The sequence below is a fragment of the Pristis pectinata genome, chromosome 4 (assembly GCF_009764475.1).
Source record: "Pristis pectinata isolate sPriPec2 chromosome 4, sPriPec2.1.pri, whole genome shotgun sequence".
In the NCBI taxonomy this organism is placed as follows: Eukaryota; Metazoa; Chordata; class Chondrichthyes; order Rhinopristiformes; family Pristidae; genus Pristis; species Pristis pectinata.
Window position 1 is genome coordinate 55,957,413 of NC_067408.1, and position 19,051 is coordinate 55,976,463.

At 45.7% G+C, this 19,051-nt stretch overlaps 1 protein-coding gene across 2 annotated transcripts in view; it reads left to right on the plus strand.

Annotated features, from left to right (window-relative positions):
- The window catches only part of LOC127569449 (serine/threonine-protein kinase 32A-like), a 214,799-nt gene extending 199,856 nt beyond the window's left edge, over window positions 1–14,943 (plus strand). Inside the window, exon 12 of one of the 2 annotated variants that reach the window (XM_052014099.1) lies at window positions 13,732–14,943. In XM_052014099.1, the coding sequence (XP_051870059.1) occupies window positions 13,732–13,852 (121 nt within the window). In that variant the 3' untranslated portion in view covers window positions 13,853–14,943. The remainder of the gene's footprint in view (window positions 1–13,731) is intronic. The other variant, XM_052014100.1, reaches the window with a different exon arrangement.
- Window positions 14,944–19,051: the final 4,108 nt, after the last annotated feature.

The following is a 19,051-nucleotide window of genomic DNA, read 5'->3' on the forward strand; positions in this document are numbered from 1 at the left end:
TTCAGGTGTAGCTCCTTCCTTTGTTATTTATAATACTTTCGCAAAAGTTGGGGAGTTAAATTTGGTCCTTGTTGAACAGGTGTGCAGGGACCACTGTATAGTTCTCTCACACCCGCTGCTTCCAGTACTGGCAGTCTGCCAATTTTACGCAGTCAGCTTATTGGCATGATTCCTGCATCCAACCAGGTGATTATTGGCTGCATGCCTCAGTAGTGAGCTTTTACATCCTTGGTGGCTCTTGCCATTTATAGACAGCCCACTCCTCATAAAGAGGAGGGAAACTGTGTCGGCAAAGTGGGTTTGGAGGGGGGGGGGGGTTCTTTCAAAAGCCATTCTACCCCTACAGTCCTTGAGCAGTGGCATTATTTAGAGAAGGCAGGCTCTAACATCTTCCAACATGGAAGGAAGACCAGGTAGGAGGGAATAGCTATGTCGGCACAACATTGTGGGCCAAAGGGCCTGTTCTGTGCTGTACTGTTCTGTGTTTAACATTGCAGAGAAGGCCATTATGGGCGAGGAGGAGGAGAGATAGGATTGATCCAGAGGCAACTTGCAAAGGCAGAGAAAGCAGATAACCCAGCAGGCCATGGCAAGGAATGAGGTCCCAAGAACCTGGTGGGTTGCAAGAAGTTCAATGAGTGTCCGAGGTCAATGAAATCATCTTGAAATGCTGTGTCCCACCAGTCACACCAGTAGCTTCCACCACTGGTCAGTGCAACATGATGCATTAACTTAGCTGCCGTCAGTCACTGTCAATCAGGACTGCTGTCTCACATCCATATGTTTCACCATGTCCTCACACAACATTGCTCCAGGCCTTAAACCCACATCTTACGTCCTGCCAACTACTCCACCATGTTGCCATCATCAGCCAGATATTCTTCTCCATCCTCCAATCACTTCTCAGGTACCAGGTGCAGATGACATACTTCCTTGCCCCCACCTTCTCTATCCACCCTGTCATTCTCCTTCCTGAGAACCAGGAACCTCAATGTGTCCAGGGATGGGAGTTGGGGGGGGGGGGGGTGGTGAGGATGAGGAGGGTGGAGAGCAAAAATACAGTAAAAATGTAGACACACCATCCCCTGGTTGAACATTCACAGCCCCCAGCCTAGATATGTTCTACCAGCCACAGGAGAGTGCTGCCAACAAGCACTGGGACAGGCAAGACCAGGGTGATTAGTTAATATTTCTATGCTTTGATTTACAGATTTAGCTTGTTCTGTGTTGGGCTTTTCTGATGCATTGTGACTGTGTGCAAGCTGTGATGGTCAACAGCAGAGGAAAGGTAATGTGAGGGATTGTGGGAATGGAGGCTTGTGACACTGTTGAGTGGTATTACCAACAGATCAACCTGGTCTCAATTGCCCCGGGTACTAAATAAGTACATCTGTCTTTACTGAAGATGATGCTGCTGGAGTCTTGACAGGAGAGAGAAAAACTGTTCCCATTGGCGGAAGGGTCAAGAGCCAGGGGACATAGAATGAAGTCAAAAACACCAGAAGTGACAAGAAAATAAATATTTTTACACAGCAACTGCCAGCGAAAGTAGTGGAGGCAGTTTTAACTGTAGCGTTCCAAAAGGATCTGGATAAGTTATTGGAGGAGAAAGGTTCTGCAGGATTATGAGGAGAGGGGTTGATCTTTATAAAGAGCAAGTACAGACAATGAGCCAAATGGCCTTCTCCCTTGTGGTAGATCATTCTGTTTCTGCTTCGATGCAAAAACTGGTTGTGGTAGAGTTGGGGGTGCTGTGGTGGGGTGCAGGGATATGCAGCATTCAGCAAGTTACCTCTTATCATAGAGTTATAGGGTTATACAGCTCGGAAGCAGGTTCTTCAGCCCAATTCATCCATGCCAACCAAGGTATCTTATCTGACCTCGTTCCATTGGCCCAAATCCTCTAAACCTTTTCTGTCCATGCACCTGTCTTAATGTCTTTTAAACATTGTAATTGTACCCACCTCTACCACTTCCTCTGGCAGCTCAATCCACATACCCACCACCCTCTGTGAAAAAGTTGCCCTTCAGGTCCATTTTAAACTTTTCCCTTTCACCTTAATCCCGTGCCCTGTAGTTTTAGTCTCCCCTATCTTGGGGCAGAAAGACTGTGACCATCCACCTTCTCTATGCCCCTCATGATTTTATATACCTCTATCAGGTCACCACCCAGCTCCTACACTCCAGGGAAAACACTCCCAGCCTATCTAGCCTCTCATTATAACTCAAGCCCTCCAGTCCCAGTAATACCCTTGTGAATCTTCTCTGCGCTGACAGCTTACTGACATCTGGGCGACCAGAACTGCACACAATACTCCAAGTGTGGTCTCCCTACCCTGCCCTGTACTCCAGAGTGGTCCACCTTTGAGATTCACTGTCACAGCACCCCAGTGGCCTGCTGTTGAATTCCATGGGACAGCATGGCTTTCATTGGAGGCATGCTGCCTGGGTGTGCATGGGTCGTACACCAAGGTACTAACCCAGGCCTTCAGTCCTGTCACCTGGTAGCCATTCTTTGGTTTACTGTGGTGCCTCAAATGCAGAAGCCACAACAGACTGCCACAGAATGAAGACATGATTGCTGCCAGGGCACTGAGCACTGAGCTGCGTGACCTCGCCTTACCACCTGAATGCTGAGGGAGTGGAATCTCTATCAGCTGTAGTATATGTCATAGCTGATGTGCAGAGCTCAGCGCGTGCAGCCAGTGCCATACTTCAGTAAGGTCATGTTATAGTACTGCAGTGGTTTCATCCACTGTTTCCCACAGAGGGTTAGGTGGGAGGAGTCTGGGTAGATACGATCTCCTGCACTGCACGGCCTCCACTCACTCTCCCTATACACTGCACTCCAAGAGGAACTCCTGATAATGCAGCCAGGTCTGGACACCTGCTTTGTGCAGGAGATCCTTCACTATACTTTGCAAACACTTGCAGCATTATACAAACAGCCAGTAGTAAATGGCAATCAGTACCTGACACGGCAAGGAGCTAGTTATGGTGCTTCCTGCTGATAAATATGTTTCCAGCTCAGAGAGGTTAAAAGAGAAAACTAGCTGGAGCTTTGGCTGTGATCTGCTTTCTCTGCATCCTTATGGCAGGTGACAGCTGCCATGCATTAGCATCGTCACCAGACTGACAGCAGTGCAATGCATGCCGCCAATGCCCATGTTACATCAGATGCTACTTTGGAAACAATTCCTATAGACTTAACTCCCATGGTGTAGACCTGAATTCCTCAAGCCTTCCTTTCATCTTTTCCATTGGATATTAGTTTACTGTTAGATCAGGGAAGGATAGCGTAAATCCTTAATTCAGCATCAAGCCCAAGTCTGTTGAAAGCAGGAATCGCTAGACTAGAAAAGTAATCTGGTTTGCCTTCTACCACCTTGGTTTCAGTAGATACTCACAGACGGGACGAGAGCCAGGGCAGGATTTTCAGATGGGAAACATAGAAGTGTTTCCAGAGATCCTGTCGAACTTAATGAAACGTTGGGAGGAGGTTTAGGTTGAGCATACAGAGGAAACCAACACTGTCACGGGGAGAATGTGTAATGTGTAAACCACACACAGACAGTACCCGAGACCAGGACCAAACCCTGGAGCTGAGAGGCAGCAGCGCTAATTTTTGCAGATTTCTTTTTCATCCACCATTTGTATCACATTACATTTTTGATCTGCAAGTATCTGCCAAGTGTGTTCCAGTCCTTCTGTATCTTTGTCTCTTCAGCCCGCTGCCTCTTCTACCTATCACCTCTGAGCTTATTACATCTTCTCCCCCACCCACCTACCTTGCCCCTCTCACCTGGATTGGCCTATCACCTGAACTCACCTATCCCCTGCCTCTGTGTGCTCCTCCCCCTCTCGCCATCTTCTTATTCTGGATTCTGCCCTCTTCCTTTCCAGTCTTGATGAAGGGTCTCAGCCCAAAACGTTGACTGTTTATTTCCTTCCATGAATGCTGCCTGACCTGCTGATTTCCTCCAGTACTTTTTGTGTATTGCTCCAGATTGCAGCATCTGCAGAATTTTCTGTGTCTCTTCAGCTGTGTAGTCTCCTTCATCCATGAGTTCTCCGTCATCTGCAGATTTAGCCACAATGTCTGTGGCATTTTAGTCTTCGCAAAAGAGGTCCCACAGCAGCTTTGTACTTTTACCCCCAGTAACATTCCATCAGCAGGAAAACCATCTACACACCATGACTCTCCCTAAGAAACTTCCACTAATTCCCTTACCCATTATTCTTAGCCACGCTGGAATAATGTTTCTCTGAAATTTAGAAATCTGATAGGAATGTTACTGCGGTTCAATCCCTTACTACTGAGTCACCAATCTCAAATTAAAGTCGAGTTTATTGTCATATGCACAAGTGCATGTATGCACAGGTGCAATGAAAAACTTACTTGCAGCAGCATCACAGGTCTGTGAGCACAAAGCAAGGGGTGCACCACTGGTGCCATTTGTACCATCCACAGGATGCACTGCAGCAACCCACCAAGACTCCTTGGACAGGACCTTCCAAACCCACAACCTCTACCAGCGAGAAGGACAAGGGCAGCAGAAGCTTGGGAACACCACCGCCTGGAAGTTGCTGTCCAAGCCACACTCCATTCCAACTTGGAATGATATCGCCATTCCATCATTGGGTCAGAATCCTGGAACTCCCTCCCCAGCAGCATCCCACACCTCAAGGACTGCAGCAGTTCAAGAAGGCAGCTCACCACCACCTTGTCAAGGGCAACTAGGGATGGGCAATTAAATGCTGGATCAGCCTGTGAAGCCCACATCCCTTGAATGAAAACACACACACACACACACACACACACACACACACACACACACACAAACACACACACTGGTTATTATTATGACATGGCCATGTGGGATGGATTTTCTGATTTTTCTCCAGCTGAGCTTTTCTTGGAATACACACCTGACCTTGGTTCTAATTGCAAAATTAAGTACTGTTGAGAAACCAGATTACTCATGCATAACATGTGAATCCCAGTTGGCAGATCTCATGAACTGATGTGTCTCACGCAACCTCATGCAATGTTAAATTAAGTCACAGTTACTGAGCAAATTTGAGCAATAGTGTATCTCTGGCTGCGCCTTTCACCTACAATATTGCTTATTTCTGAAGGCCTTTTCGCAATTCATCTTTCGCAATCTGGGCATCACTGGCACGGTCAGCATTTCTGACCCATCCCTATTGCCCTTAAGAGGTTGAGGGTGAGCAGCCTTATTGAATCTCTGCAGTCCTTCTGGTCAATATGCTCCCATAGTGTTGTTGCAGAGGGAGTTCCCAGACCAGTGACGATGAAGGACTGGTGAGCAATATATTTCCAGCAGTAGGGTGGTGTGCATCTTGGAGGGGAACCTGCAAATGGTGGTGTTCCCATGAACTTGATACCCTGGCCCTTCTTAATGGTTATGTGGCAGTACCCGCAGTGCATTGTGTAGATGGTACACTGCAGTCACTGTGGTGGGGGGATGAGCGCTTAGGGTAGTGGATGAGTACAATCAAGTGGGTTGCTTTATCTTGGGTTGTGTCGAGCTCCTTGAGAGTTGGTGGAGCTGCACTCATCCAGGTAAGTGGAGAGTATTCCATCATGCTGCTGATCTGTGAAACATGTCAAATTATATCATCGTGTTTCAAAACTGATGTTAAACATTGGCTTCTCTGAACTAGATCAAAATCTTTCAACCCTAAGATCATTAGGAATTATTGGGCCAAAGCTTGCTTCCAGCAGCAACCCATCAATATTTCGGCCTAATTGGTGTGTGTAAACTTACCATTTCCTGTCCGCCACTGTGAACTTGCTCTTTGAAGCTATTCTAATCTTGAATGGCAACACAGTGGCATGGCCCTGCTGATGTAAAATGTGTCCCATTGGGGGAGAAGTAAAGAGGGTGTCAGAATAAGCCCAGCCCCAAATTAGATGAAATTACAGAACACTAAAATCTGTTTTCTCACACAATGCACTAATTCCTTTAATTAAATGCTTATTTTCTGTAATAAACCTATTTTCAGCAATGTTAGTAGAGCAAGGATTATTATTCTGGATATTCACTACTGGAGACATTGAGGAATATTTTTGCTCAAATTTTAATTTAGTATTTTGTTTTTAAACATAGTGCTGGTTCACGGATGCATCTGCATTCTGCGTGATGCAATATGCTTGAAATAGCAACCCAAGGAGGGAAAAAGGACTCATAAAGGAACTTTAGGCACATTTTGGTCTTCAGTGCCAATCCCAGGCCCTTAAGATTTTTTGTCAGGTTGCTGCCCTCGAGTTCATGTATATATAAATGTCTGGAAATGAATCCCCAGTCAGTAGCACCCAATGCATTATACAATATTGATATCACATTGTATTCCTGCCAGCGAAATTCATTCCTGAAATTAATATCTAGGCAATAATACTTGCTGACGCTACACAAGAAAATCCTCCTATTCAATCGTTTTAATGCAATGAAAATTAAATCTTTTAGTCATGAAGAATTATTTCAGTCAGAGTGCGTTAGCCCAGTTATTTTCCATGTGTAATGTCTGTGGTTTTGTTTCATTCTCTGCTTCATCTCATTGTCAGATTTGATGCATGCAAATACAGAAGATGGTTACACAGGCTTTTGTCTCTTTCATTAGAAACACACCGCTTTGGAGGCAGTTAGATAATACAAATGTGCAACAGGGCAAGTACAGTAATTGGCAGAACCAGTTGTGGAGTATTTGATGGCATCCTGTTGCAGCCAATGTCTAGTGCACACTGTAGAAGGATGAGACAGGCTAATTCACGTGAAATTCCAATCATTACAACTACACCCAATAGGCCTCTCCATTAGTCAGTTAAGGGTTATAAACTGCTCCTGGGGCTTGAGCATGAAAGTTAGGATCACAGTTCATGCACTGCTGCAGGAACAGCAACACGTGGTGCCATCTTTCGGCTGACACTCAGCTCTGGTCCATCTGCTTTCTCAAGGGGATGTACAAAACTCCCAAGATGCCCAGAACAATAACCTCACTGAAATATATGTACATTATGATATTGCCCCTTGTTGGATCTTGCTGTACTCCCTTTGGCCGTCATATTCCCATTGAGAGAAGAGATTACACTTCAGAAATATTGCTTTGTTTGAAATTCATGGGATTGTGCATGATGCTGTATAAATGAAGGTCTCTCTGTGATATGTTTCTGCTCATTGGTTAATTAAGCGCTCAGCAACTGGTGACTTTCTCTCTCCTGGTGGCACCCAATAAGAAGAGTCTTAAGAAGCTAATGAAATTGCTGCTTAGTTTTCCCTGCAGAAACACATTCACAGTGGTGCAGCTAATAGAGCTGCTGCCTCACCGCTCCAGCAATCTGGATCCGATCCTGACCTCTAGTGCTGTCTGGGCATGGGTTTCCTCGGGGGCTCCAGTCTCCTCCCAGATCCCAAAGACATGAAGACATTGGTAGGTTAACTGGCCACTGTAAATTATCCCTAGTGTTGTAGAATCCAAAGGGAGTTGATGGGAATGTTGGGAGAATAAAATAGGTCAGGGTAGCATTAGTGTAAATACGGGAGCTTGTTGATTCGTGTGGACTCGGTGAGCCAAAGGACCTGATTCCACGCTGCATTCCATGACTTAGTGAGTAAATGTTTAAGGTCCACATGTTTAGGGACCAGGCTTAAGGAGACTTAAACCTGGTCCTTAAACTGATAGGTGCCTGTTCACGTTGTTGAGCCATGGGAACGGCGAATTCTGCATAACAAAATCAGAGCTGGGTATTTACAAGAAGAACAAAGGGTAACAGAAATCTGTAATTCCTCTCTCCCCAGAAAGCTGGAGAGGGCTAACTGAAAATGGAAACTTGAACCATAGAACCATACAGCACAAAACAGGCCCTTCGGCCCACCATGTTGTGCCATCCATCAGACCACCCTCACACTACCTAACCCCTTCCTCCCGCATATCCCTCTATCTCACATTCCTCCATATGCCTATCCAACAAGCTCTTGAACCTGTTCAATGTATCTGCCTCCACCACCACCCCAGGCAGTGCATTCCATGCACCAACCACTCTCTGGGTGAAAAACCTCCCTCTGACATCTCCCCTGAACCTCCCACCCATAACCTTAAAGCCATGACCTCTCGTCTTGAGCATTGGTGCCCTGGGAAGGAGGCGCTGACTGTCTACTCTATCCATTCCTCTCAATATTTTCTATACCTCTATCATGTCTCCTCTCATCCTCCTCCTTTCCAGTGAATAAAGCCCTAGCACCTTAAGCCTCTCCTCATATTCAATACTCTCCAATCCAGGCAGCATCCTAGTAAATCTCCTCTGCACCCTCTCCAACACCTCCACATCCTTCCTATAATGAGGCGACCAGAACTGAACACTGTACTCTAAGTGTGGCCTAACTAGAGTTTTGTAAAGCTGCATCATCACCTCGCGGCTCTTAAACTCAATCCCGCGACTTATGAAAGCCAACATCCCATTGGCCTTCTTAACTGCTCTTTCCACCTGTGAGGCAACTTTCAATGAACTGTCAATATGAACCCCCAGATCCCTCTGCTCCTCCACACTGCCAAGTACCTTGCCATTCACCCAGTACTCTGCCCTGGAGTTTGTCCTTCCAAAGTGTACCACCTCACACTTCTCCGGATTGAACTCCATCTGCCACTTGTCAGCCCAGCTCTGCATCCTATCAATGTCCCTCTGTAAGCTCCAACAGCCCTCCACACTATCCACAACACCGCCTATCTTAGTGTCGTCTGCAAACTTACTAACCCAGCCCTCCACCCCCTCATCTAAGTCATCTATAAGTATCACAAAAAGTAGAGGTCCCAGAACCGATCCCTGCCGGACACCACTAGTCACTGCCTTCCAATCCGAGGGCACTCCTTCCACCACAACCCTCTGCTTTCTACATGCAAGCCAATTCCTAATCCACACAGCCAAGCTTCCTTGGATCCCTTGGCCTCTGACCTTCTGAAGAAGCCTACCATGAGGAACCTTATCAAATGCCTTACTAAAATCCATGTAAACCACATCCACAGCACTACCCTCATCAATCTTCCTGGTCACCTCCTCAAAGAACTCTTATCAGGCTTGTGAGGCAAGATCTTCCCTTCACAAAGCCATGCTGGCTGTCCCTAATCAGTCCATGATTCTCAAGGTGTTCATAAATCCTATCCCTTAGAATCCTTTCTAACAGCTTACCCACCACAGACGTGAGACTCACCGGTCTGTAATTCCCTGGCCTATCCCTATTACCTTTTGACAGGGGAAGGAAGTGAATTGAATAAAATGAAGTTAAGGTACAGATCATTCATGATTAAATAGAACAATGAAGAAGACTCAAAGGCTGCCTGACCTCTTCCAGTTCCTGTGTTCTACAATTGGTTAATGGCTTCCCGCTGACAAAAATGCAAAAAGTATGTAATTTCCTGTCACTGCCAACTTGCTCCTTGATGCATTCAGAACAGCCGACAGAATCTGAAAAGATCTCAGACAGATTAATTAATTACACTAACACTTTGCTTTCAGAAATGTTTTGGTATTCTCTGATTGTCGTGTTTTCTTGGGATTCTGCGAAAATGACTACTCTGAACTCAAAGCCCGCTGTCGCTCTCACAAGGAGTTGCACAGTTTGATGCTAAGAATGGCGGCGGTAATCACTCACACAAACAGCCTGCTTTCTAGGAGGTTACTTAATTTGTGCAAAAGGCTGAGCTAACTTGGTTGAGCTGCACCAGCTGTAATGAATTTTAATTCTTTTATTTCGTGTGTGATCAGTTTAATAACTTGCCACTCAGCAACACAGTAACTGCATCAGCCCCAGTTTAGTCATTCTGATTTCTTCAGCAGAAGATAGTTGTACCTGTTTTAATGTATTTTTTACTGCTTAAAATATATATTGCTTCCAAAATGTAATGACCCAGAAATTCAATTGCAACCATTGTTGTTGCACTGAAATGTGGCTAAGATCCAGTGTAAAGTAACATCAAAATGGTTTACACCCAGAAATAGGATCTTGCCCAGTCTCACATGTCCCCCTCAAGTCTGAGCAGCGGGAGGGAAGATTGTTGATCAGCCCTGCCAGGCACCTCCCCACCACAGCAACAACACACACTCTGGCTGCCACAGAGGAGAAACAGGCTGCAGGGAGAGTGGCTCCTTGTCAATGCAATACATGCCAGAAGGAAGGTCCTGGGTGCCGGGGGGCAGATGACCTGCCAAGCCCACCATAGAGATGTACAGAGATATGGCAGGGAAACAGGCCCTACGGCCCACTGAGCCCACACCATCAAGCACCTACTTACATTAATCCAACCCATACCCATTTGACTCTTCCTGCATTTTTACCAACTCTCCCCAGTTTCTACCACTCACCTACATACTGGGGGAAATTTACAGTGGCCAATTAACAGTAGCCACATCTTTGTGATGTGGGAAGAAACAGGAAGACCCCGGGGGGGTGGGGGTGGTACCCACAGGGTCACAGGGAGAACATGCAAGCTCTACACAGATAACGCCCAAGGTCAGGATTGAACCCAGTTCGCTGGAGCTGTGAGACAGCAGCTGTGCCACCCATAAGAGGACAGGGACAGGATGTGATCACAGTCGCCTCCACCAGGAGTCTTGTCAGATTCCTCATAATAGAGCAATGTAGAATGAAGTTTCGTGATCACACAGTCTGTCATGGTGGCCTACACATCACTGTTTTCACCCGTAAGTGTGCTGCCAGCTTATTCAGGAGATACAGAGGAGTTGTAGCAAGTCAGCTCAGTAATTGGAGCAGGGATTCACTGTTTCGTTCAAGTGTTATATTCCGTGCAGGTGGATCTGCAGAGCAGGATGTGACGGCATTTTCTGCGTCTTCATCTTCTTCCCTCCTGGCCTTACACAATGATGTTAAGAATTGTAGTGTGGAAAGTCAATTAGTTTGATTTGTGAACTTATATTTTGAACATAGAACAGTACAGCACAAGAACAGGCCCTTCAACCCACAATGTCTGTGCCGACCATGATGCCAAATTAAACTAACCCCACCTTCCTATGCCTCTCATAACTTTATATACTTCTATCAGGTCGTCCCCTCAGCCTCTGATGCTCCAGAGAAAACAATCCAGGTTTGTCCAACCTCTCCTCATAGCTAATACTCTCTAATCCCGGCAACATGGAGTCATAGAGCACTACGGCACAAAACATCCTGGTGAACTTCTTCTGCACCCTGTCTAACACTTCCACATCCTTCCTGTAGGCTCCTTTTGATAATCAGCCCTCTATGAGGAAGTCCCTTCTATCCCATCCCATGCCTGCCCCTCCCATGGGAGATGTTGATGCAGAGTAGGGATATCTGCCTGGCAACCACCGCTTTCCTCCTAGTCCTCCTCTGTCCTCCGCCTTGGGCTCCAGAGCTCTTTGTCCTTTCTCCTTCTACTGTGGCTCTGTCGTAGTTTCGTAAGGTTATACGGAATGCAGCAGTTTGACAATGAAGTCACTGCGTCTGCTTGGCATCTCCTGCAAGACTGATGCCGTCATCTTCAGGAAACACATGGCACTTTGCTCTGCCATCCTGGCTCTAGTTGTCCTGTGTTCAGATGTTGTAGTTAATGCCTTGTGGCATGAGGAGCCAGGGAAGGGGAGCCCTTGTCCTTCAGTATCCATCCCTATGAAAATGTCTGAGTGTGAGGACTTCCAGAAACATGGTATTCACCGAGAAAAAATCCTTCTCATCCTCACATTGAGTGAGTGGTATCCTTTCATGTGTGGGTTATTGAGGAGATCCTTCATGGGCATACAAATCCTGTCCATGGCTGCCCATTCTCGTGGGAACCCAGCAATACTGGCAAATCCCAGTGCCCGTGATGCCACCTGGAGATGAGGAAATTGGATGATCTCATGAAAAGCCAGTGATGCAATGGTGAACAGCAAATTGGGAAACACAGAAGAGTGTGATGCAGCTGCTTGGAAAGATCCTGTGACAAGAAAGATTGCCTGATGATAGTGAACCCCTTGTGGCTGAAGAGGTTAAAGAGTCACAGAGTCATACAGAATGGAAACAGGCCCTTCAAACCAATTGGCTCATGCTAAACAAGATGCCCTATACAAGCTAGTCCCACTTGCCCGCATTTGGCCCATAACTTTCTAAACCTTTCTTATCCATGTACCTGTCCAAGTGTCTTGACAGGCACAGCAGTGTAGCGGTTAGCGTAACGCTATTACGGCGCCAGCGGCCCAGGTTCAATTCCAGCCGCTCTCTGTAAGGAGTTTGTTCGTTCTCTCTGTGTCTGCGTGGGTTTCCTCTGGGTGCTCTGGTTTCATCCCACATTCCAAAGACATACAGGTTAGGAAGTTGTGGGCATGCTATGTTTGCGCCGGAAGTGTGCCTACACTTGCGGGCTGCCCCCAGAACACTCCACGCAAAGATGCATTTCACTGTGTGTTTCGATGTACATGTGACTAATAAAGAAATTTTATCTCTTAGAAGCTGTTAATATACCTGCCTCAACCACTTCCTCTGGCAGCTCATTCCACATATACACGACCCTCTGTGTAAAAAAGTTGCCTCTCAGGTTCCTATTAAATCTTTCCCCTCTCACCTTAAACCTGATTTTATAAGATATTTATTTATTAGTCACATGTACATTGAAACACAGTGAAAATGTGTCTTTTGCATTAATGGGAATGTGCTGGGGGCAGCCCGCAAGTGTTGCCACTCTTCCGGCGCCAACATAGCATGCCCACAACTCCTAACCTGGAAGTCTTTTGGAATGTGGGAGGAAACCGGAGCACCCGGAGGAAACCCACGCAGACACGGGGAGAACGTGCAAACTCCTTACAGACAGCGGCCAGGAATATACACCTCTATAAGGTCACCTCTCAGCCTCCTATGCTCTAAGGAGGTGTTCACAGATGTTATAGCACAAGCAGGACATTTCAGTCCATCCTGGTTGCACCAGATCTTTGAAAGAGCTTTTCAATGAGTCTCATTCTCATAATACATCATGGAATCACAAAGAGATATGGCACAGAAACAGGCCCTTCGGTCCATCAGGCCCACACTGACCATTAACTGCCTATTTTACACTAATCTTACATTAATACGTGTCTAGTGAAGGGAAGCAGAGTATTTTTTGGTGCTCCTAAATGTTTCTTTTATCCCTAACATGTCATGTGCAGTTATGCCCTCTCACCAGTTACTGTGTCAGCAAATTATAGCAGTCCTTTGGCAAGAGACCAGGCACTTGATGACAAGCATCCAACACTCCCGATGAAAGCTGGTGCAGTGCATCAGAAATGCACCCATTATGTCCTGCAGACACACTGCATTATTCTGTTGCAGAAGCACAAGCACCAGCCACGTCTGGGTGTACATTTAAGGCCAAAAGCTGTATGAGTTGCTCTGTTATGCGGTCATTTGGAGGGCTATTACTCTTGGGCAAGTCTGCGGATCAGTTAGAAGTTTGGTTAGCATTCTTTCTTTCACCTTTTCAGCCCTGAGGTCATTTCAAAGGTGAATTGCTGTTGATTAGTTTGTTGCGTTTCCATACACTGGATTTCATTATTTTTAACAGCACTTTTAACAGTTGGGAAAGTTACAGTCATCACTGAGGACAGAGGAAGGGTCCTGTTGTTCTGAGGCTGCAGTGACCTGCTTTATATTTCACAGGTGACACCACCGGCATGAATTTTTTTCTGAACTGTCAACAGCACTTCACACTCTTGTTTATTTGTTTCAGACTCAAACGAAATCCAGGCCAAACACAAGCTAAATGTACCGACAAAGAAGAGCTTCACAACGAAAAGGATGACGGGAGAAACAACAACGTCATAACATCAACTTATACACAGCCACGTTAGGTTTAGCACTGGGAGTGAGTCACTTCTGGGATCTTCCACACTAGATAAGGAAGTGCATAGCACATCTTTTCATAGTACATGTCAGTCCTCTTCATTAAACAGACATTGTCATAGCTGGAGTCATGGCTCAGTGTCTAAATACACTGTGCAATGTAGCACTGAGCAATAGTCTTGAAGGTCCCGGGTTAACTCCCTGGTGTATGCTGATTGAGCTGATCTTCACTGCAGTAGCAGACAAGGGGGGCAATTAGGCTCAAAGGGTAAGGGTGTTGGGAAACAACCAGACACCGACCAAAGTAGGTCCCCACTTCCCAGCATTTGATGGAAGTCAGCTGAGAGGAAGCTGGATGGCAGAATTATCTTCCGTGGTTGCCTTAACATGCCAGCAGTAACTGTCAGGGCTAATAATTAACGATTGGCAATCAGGCAAGCTCCCAGCGTACCCCCAGTACATCCACAGCTGTATCAAGAGTTGATACCTTAGAGAGAGTTAGGGATAAAATGGGAGAGTCGTTGAGGAAGGATTTAATCTCTCTTTTTGGTTTTAAACCAGAAGAGATGAATTTCATGTCATTAATCCCAGAAGGCTATCCAAATGCCCCTTTAACAAGTGATAGTGTCATAGAGAGATGCAGCACCGAAACAGGCCCTTCAGCCCACCTAAGTTCGATCACCAAAGTGACAGAACTAATCAAAGAAATGAAATCTGATTGACTCAGCACCGACCTCAATCATTTGGGCTCCCTTGACCGTGTCAGTAGAACTGATGTAAATTCATCCCAGAACAGTGGAAACCTATGAGGACCCAAGCCATCCCAGCCACCCAGCACCTTAAAGAAGATGTTCAGCCACTGACAGCTACCGTTTGGGGGTTTAGTTGCACTCCACACTAGATCCCACATTAGTAGCTTTGACTTCATGATTTTGACCAATGCAGTGGAGAAAATGGTTCTCTGTCTTTCTGGTTTATGCCTGTAACTTCCTGTTCTCGATATTATCACTTTTTTTTCAGTGTGGAGATAAAGTTTTTAAAAATACACCCAGATTAATCTCATGATAAGCTTTTCAGAACAATGTAGCACTTTTTCACCAAAATAAAAAACATAATGAGACCTCAGCCCCTGTCATTATTCCAAGATGAAATGATTCTGATGATAAGGCCACACTTGGATGCTGCAGGAAGGATGTCATTAAACTGGAAAGGATGCAGAAAAGAGTTACAAGGATGTTACCGGGACTGTAGGGTTTGAGTTGTAAGGAGAGGCTGGAAAGGCTGAGACTGTTTTCCCTGGAGCGGAGGAGGCTGAGTAGTGATCTTAACCATAGAACCATACAGCACAAAACAGGCCCTTCAGCCCATCACTTATAGAGATATATAAAATCATGAGAGGCAGAGATAAGGTGGATGGTCACAGTCTTTTCCCCAGTGTAGAGGGTTTCAAAACTAGAGGACGTAGATGTAAAGTGAGAGGGGAAAGATTTAAAAGGGACCTGAGGGGCAGGTTTATCAAACAGGGAGTGGTGGATATATGGAATGTGCTGCCTGAGCAAGTGGTGGAGGTGGGTACAATAATGACATTTAATAGGCACTTAGACAGGTACATGGATAGGGAAGGTTTAGAGGGATATGGACCTGACAGGTAAATGGGACTAGTTGTTTGGGCAACTTGGTCGGCATGAGTGAGTTGGGCTGAAGGGCCTGTCTTGTCATAGACACTTAATGTCTATTGCATTGAGAGCATATGGACTCCAATCCTGTTTATGACAGGTTTGGACCCAGTGTCTTGTTATTAGGCAAAGACATTCACCCATAGTTGATACTCAATCAGAAGACTGGTCTCATCTATACAGTTGGTGAGAAACCAACAGAAGACTTACTTGTTTCCGAAGATCAGGCCCTTGTGTCTACATTCAGCCAGGAGCGATTGAATCCACATTTGCAGGAATCATGAATAAGTGGGGGAAGAATTCAGGAAGAACATTGATGTCAGCAGAAAGGGACAGAAAGCAGGAGAGAGCTGATAGGAATTACAATGGAGAAAGGAGACAAACAGGAAGGTCAGAAATGGTGCAGCAACCTGGGAATAGTGACGGATGCAAATATTAGAAGTCCCAAAGGTTCAATTAAACAAATCTCCACAAATCTCCAGAATGATAAACAGTGAAAGAGTGGGAATCCTCACTAAGAGTAGTGAAAGAGAGTGAATACTTCCAGGAAAAATAGTGAAGAAGTGTGAATGACCATGGGGATGTGATGGCACAGTGTGTATGCCCACAGTAGGGATGGTGAGCCTATGAATGTGCCCAGGGGAATAGTGCCTGAGCAAGGACCTGGACCCATGGCAATTCGCCTACTTCCACCCCCCTCCTCACTGACAACACAGACGCACCTCAAAGATGCGTGCTTAGCCCACTGTTCTACTCTCTCTACACTCATGACTGTGTGGCTGGGTACAGCTGAAATGCCATTTATAAATTCGCCAATAACACCACTGTTGTTGGTAGAATCTCAAATGGTGATGAGGAGGCGTACAGGAGTGAGGTAGATCAGCTGGTTGACTGGTGTCACAACAACAACCTTGCACTCAATGTCAGCAAGACTGAAGAAATGATTGTGGACTTCAGGAATGGGAAGTCAAGGGAACACACACCAGTCCTCATTGAGGGGTCAGCAGTGGAAAAGGTAAGCAGCTTCAAGTTCCTGGGCATCAACATCTCAGAGGATCTCTCCTGGGCCCAACACATTGATGCATCATGAAGAAGGCACACCATTAGGAGTTTGAGGAGATTGGTACTGTATGTCACCAAAGACTCTTACAAATTTCTACAGATGTGCACTGGAGATTATGGTACGGAGGCTCCAATGCACACGAATGCAAGAGGCTGGAGAGGGTTGTAGACTCAGCCAGCTCCATCATGGGCACAACCCTCCCCACCACCGTGGACATCTTCAAGATCCGGTGCCTCAGGACCCTCACCATCTAGGACATGCCCCCTTCTTGTTACTACCATCAGGTAGGAGGTACAGGAGCCTGAAGACCCACACTCAATGATTTATTTTGGGCAGCACAGTAGCGTAGCAGTTAGCGCGATGCTATTACAGCGCCAGCGATCGGGGTTCGATTCCTGTCGCTGTCTGTATGGAGTTTGTACGTTCTCCCGTGTCTGCGTGGGTTTCCTCCGGGTGCTCCGGTTTCCTCCCACATTGCAAAGACGTACGGGTAGGTTAACTTGGGTTTAAAATGGGCGGCGCGGACTCGTTGGGCCGGAAGGGCCTGTTACCATGCTGTAAATAAAATTAAAAATTTAAAACTTTTTAAAAAAATTTTTTTTTAAATTCTGAAATAGTTTCTTCCCCTCCGCTATCAGATTTCTGAATGGTCCATGAACCCATAAACACTACCTTGTTATTCTTTTTGCACTATTTTTGTAATTTATGGTAATTTTATGAATCAACAAATTTCACGTCATTGTAGCAGTTAGCGTAATGCTATTACGGTGCCAGTGACCGGGGTTCAATTCCAGCCGCTGTCGTAAGGAGTTTGTACGTTCTCCCTGTGTCTGCGTGGGTTTCCTCCGGCTGCTCCGGTTTCCTCCCACATTCCAAAGACGTACAGGTTAGGAAGTTGTGAGTATGCTATGTTGGCGCTGGAAGCATGGCGATACTTGCGGGCTGTCCCCAGAACACTCTACGCAAAAGAGGTATTTCACTGTGTGTTTCAATGTACATGTGACTAATAAAGATACCTTAAATGTCAGTGATAATGAATCTGATTCTGATAGTGCCTTATTCACAGTGGGTGGTGAGAGTGGGTGAAGGAGTATGAATATCCCCAGTTAATAGTGCAGGTTTGTGCATAATCACAATGGGATGGTGAAAGGGGGTGAATATTCACTGTGGAAATGTGGACATCTACAGGGGGAATGGTGAAAGAGTGTGCTAATATCCACAGGGTAAAGGGTGTGAGTATCCACAAGGGAGTGTGTAAGGGATGTGACCATTCACGGGGAATGGTAAAAGAGTGGATGTCCAGAGGAGATTGGTGAAAGAATTGAATATCTACAGAGCACCAGAGCAAGACTGAATGTACACAGGGGAATGGTGAAAGTGTACAAATGCCCAGAAGGAGATAACAAAAGCATATTACGGATAAGATAAACAAACATAAATGTTGACAAGAATATCAAGAAAGTTATTAGTTCTTTCAAAACCCATCTCATTCATGCTCTGTGTGGAAGGCTGTGAACTTCCCTGATACTAGGAGGTAAGCACATCGGTCATGGCTGGATGACTGCCTCGCAGTTGGAATACCCTCACTATCTGAAGAAGAATGCACTGGGAGAGGCTCTGGGATTAATTTTGTTAATGCCAGGCTGTAGGTATAGAATGGGAAGCTGGTATAAGGTTGGGTGATACATCACATGGGAGATTGCAGGCTCTTAGGGCTGGTTCAAGGTTGTGGGGAGAGTCTGAAACAATGGGATGAACTTTGCAAAGCTCTATCAAACAGAGCAGCAAAGTTCTTGGCTCCAATTTTGAACAAGGATATATTAAATGAGATAAATCTGTTATTTTCCAGCATTTCACAGGCTGAGTTTCTTTATTCTAATATGATGCACTAAAGGTAAAAATACTTTCTCTACAGCTCCTCCAATGACAGAACAAGTAGAGATATCATGCTGTGATTATATAAGGCCTGATGAGACCACATCTGGAAGATAGTATGTAGATCCCTATCTGAGGGAGGGGACACATGTCATAGAGGGAGTGCAGTGAAGGTTCACTGGGACAGCATAGCAGAAGGGATCAAACAGACTGGGCCTGTAGACTTTGGAAGAATGAGAAGTGATTTCATTGAAATGTCTAAAATTTTTACAGGTTGTGACAAGGTGGAGACAGAGTTGATCTTTTCCCAGGACTCACAATCTCAAAATAAGTGGTCATCCAATCAACACCAAAAAGACAAGAAGCCTCTTCACCCTAAGGGTAGCAAACCTTTGGATTTCTTTACCCAAGAGTACTGTAGAGACTCAGAGCTTGTTCAAGACAGAGATCAGTAGATTTTTAGATATTAAAGGAATCAAGGGATGTGGGGTTAGGAGACCAAAGTAGTCCTGAAGTAGAAGGCCAGACATGATCATGTTGCATGGCAGAGCAGGTACCAGGGGCTGACTGGCCAACTCCTGCTCTTATTTCTG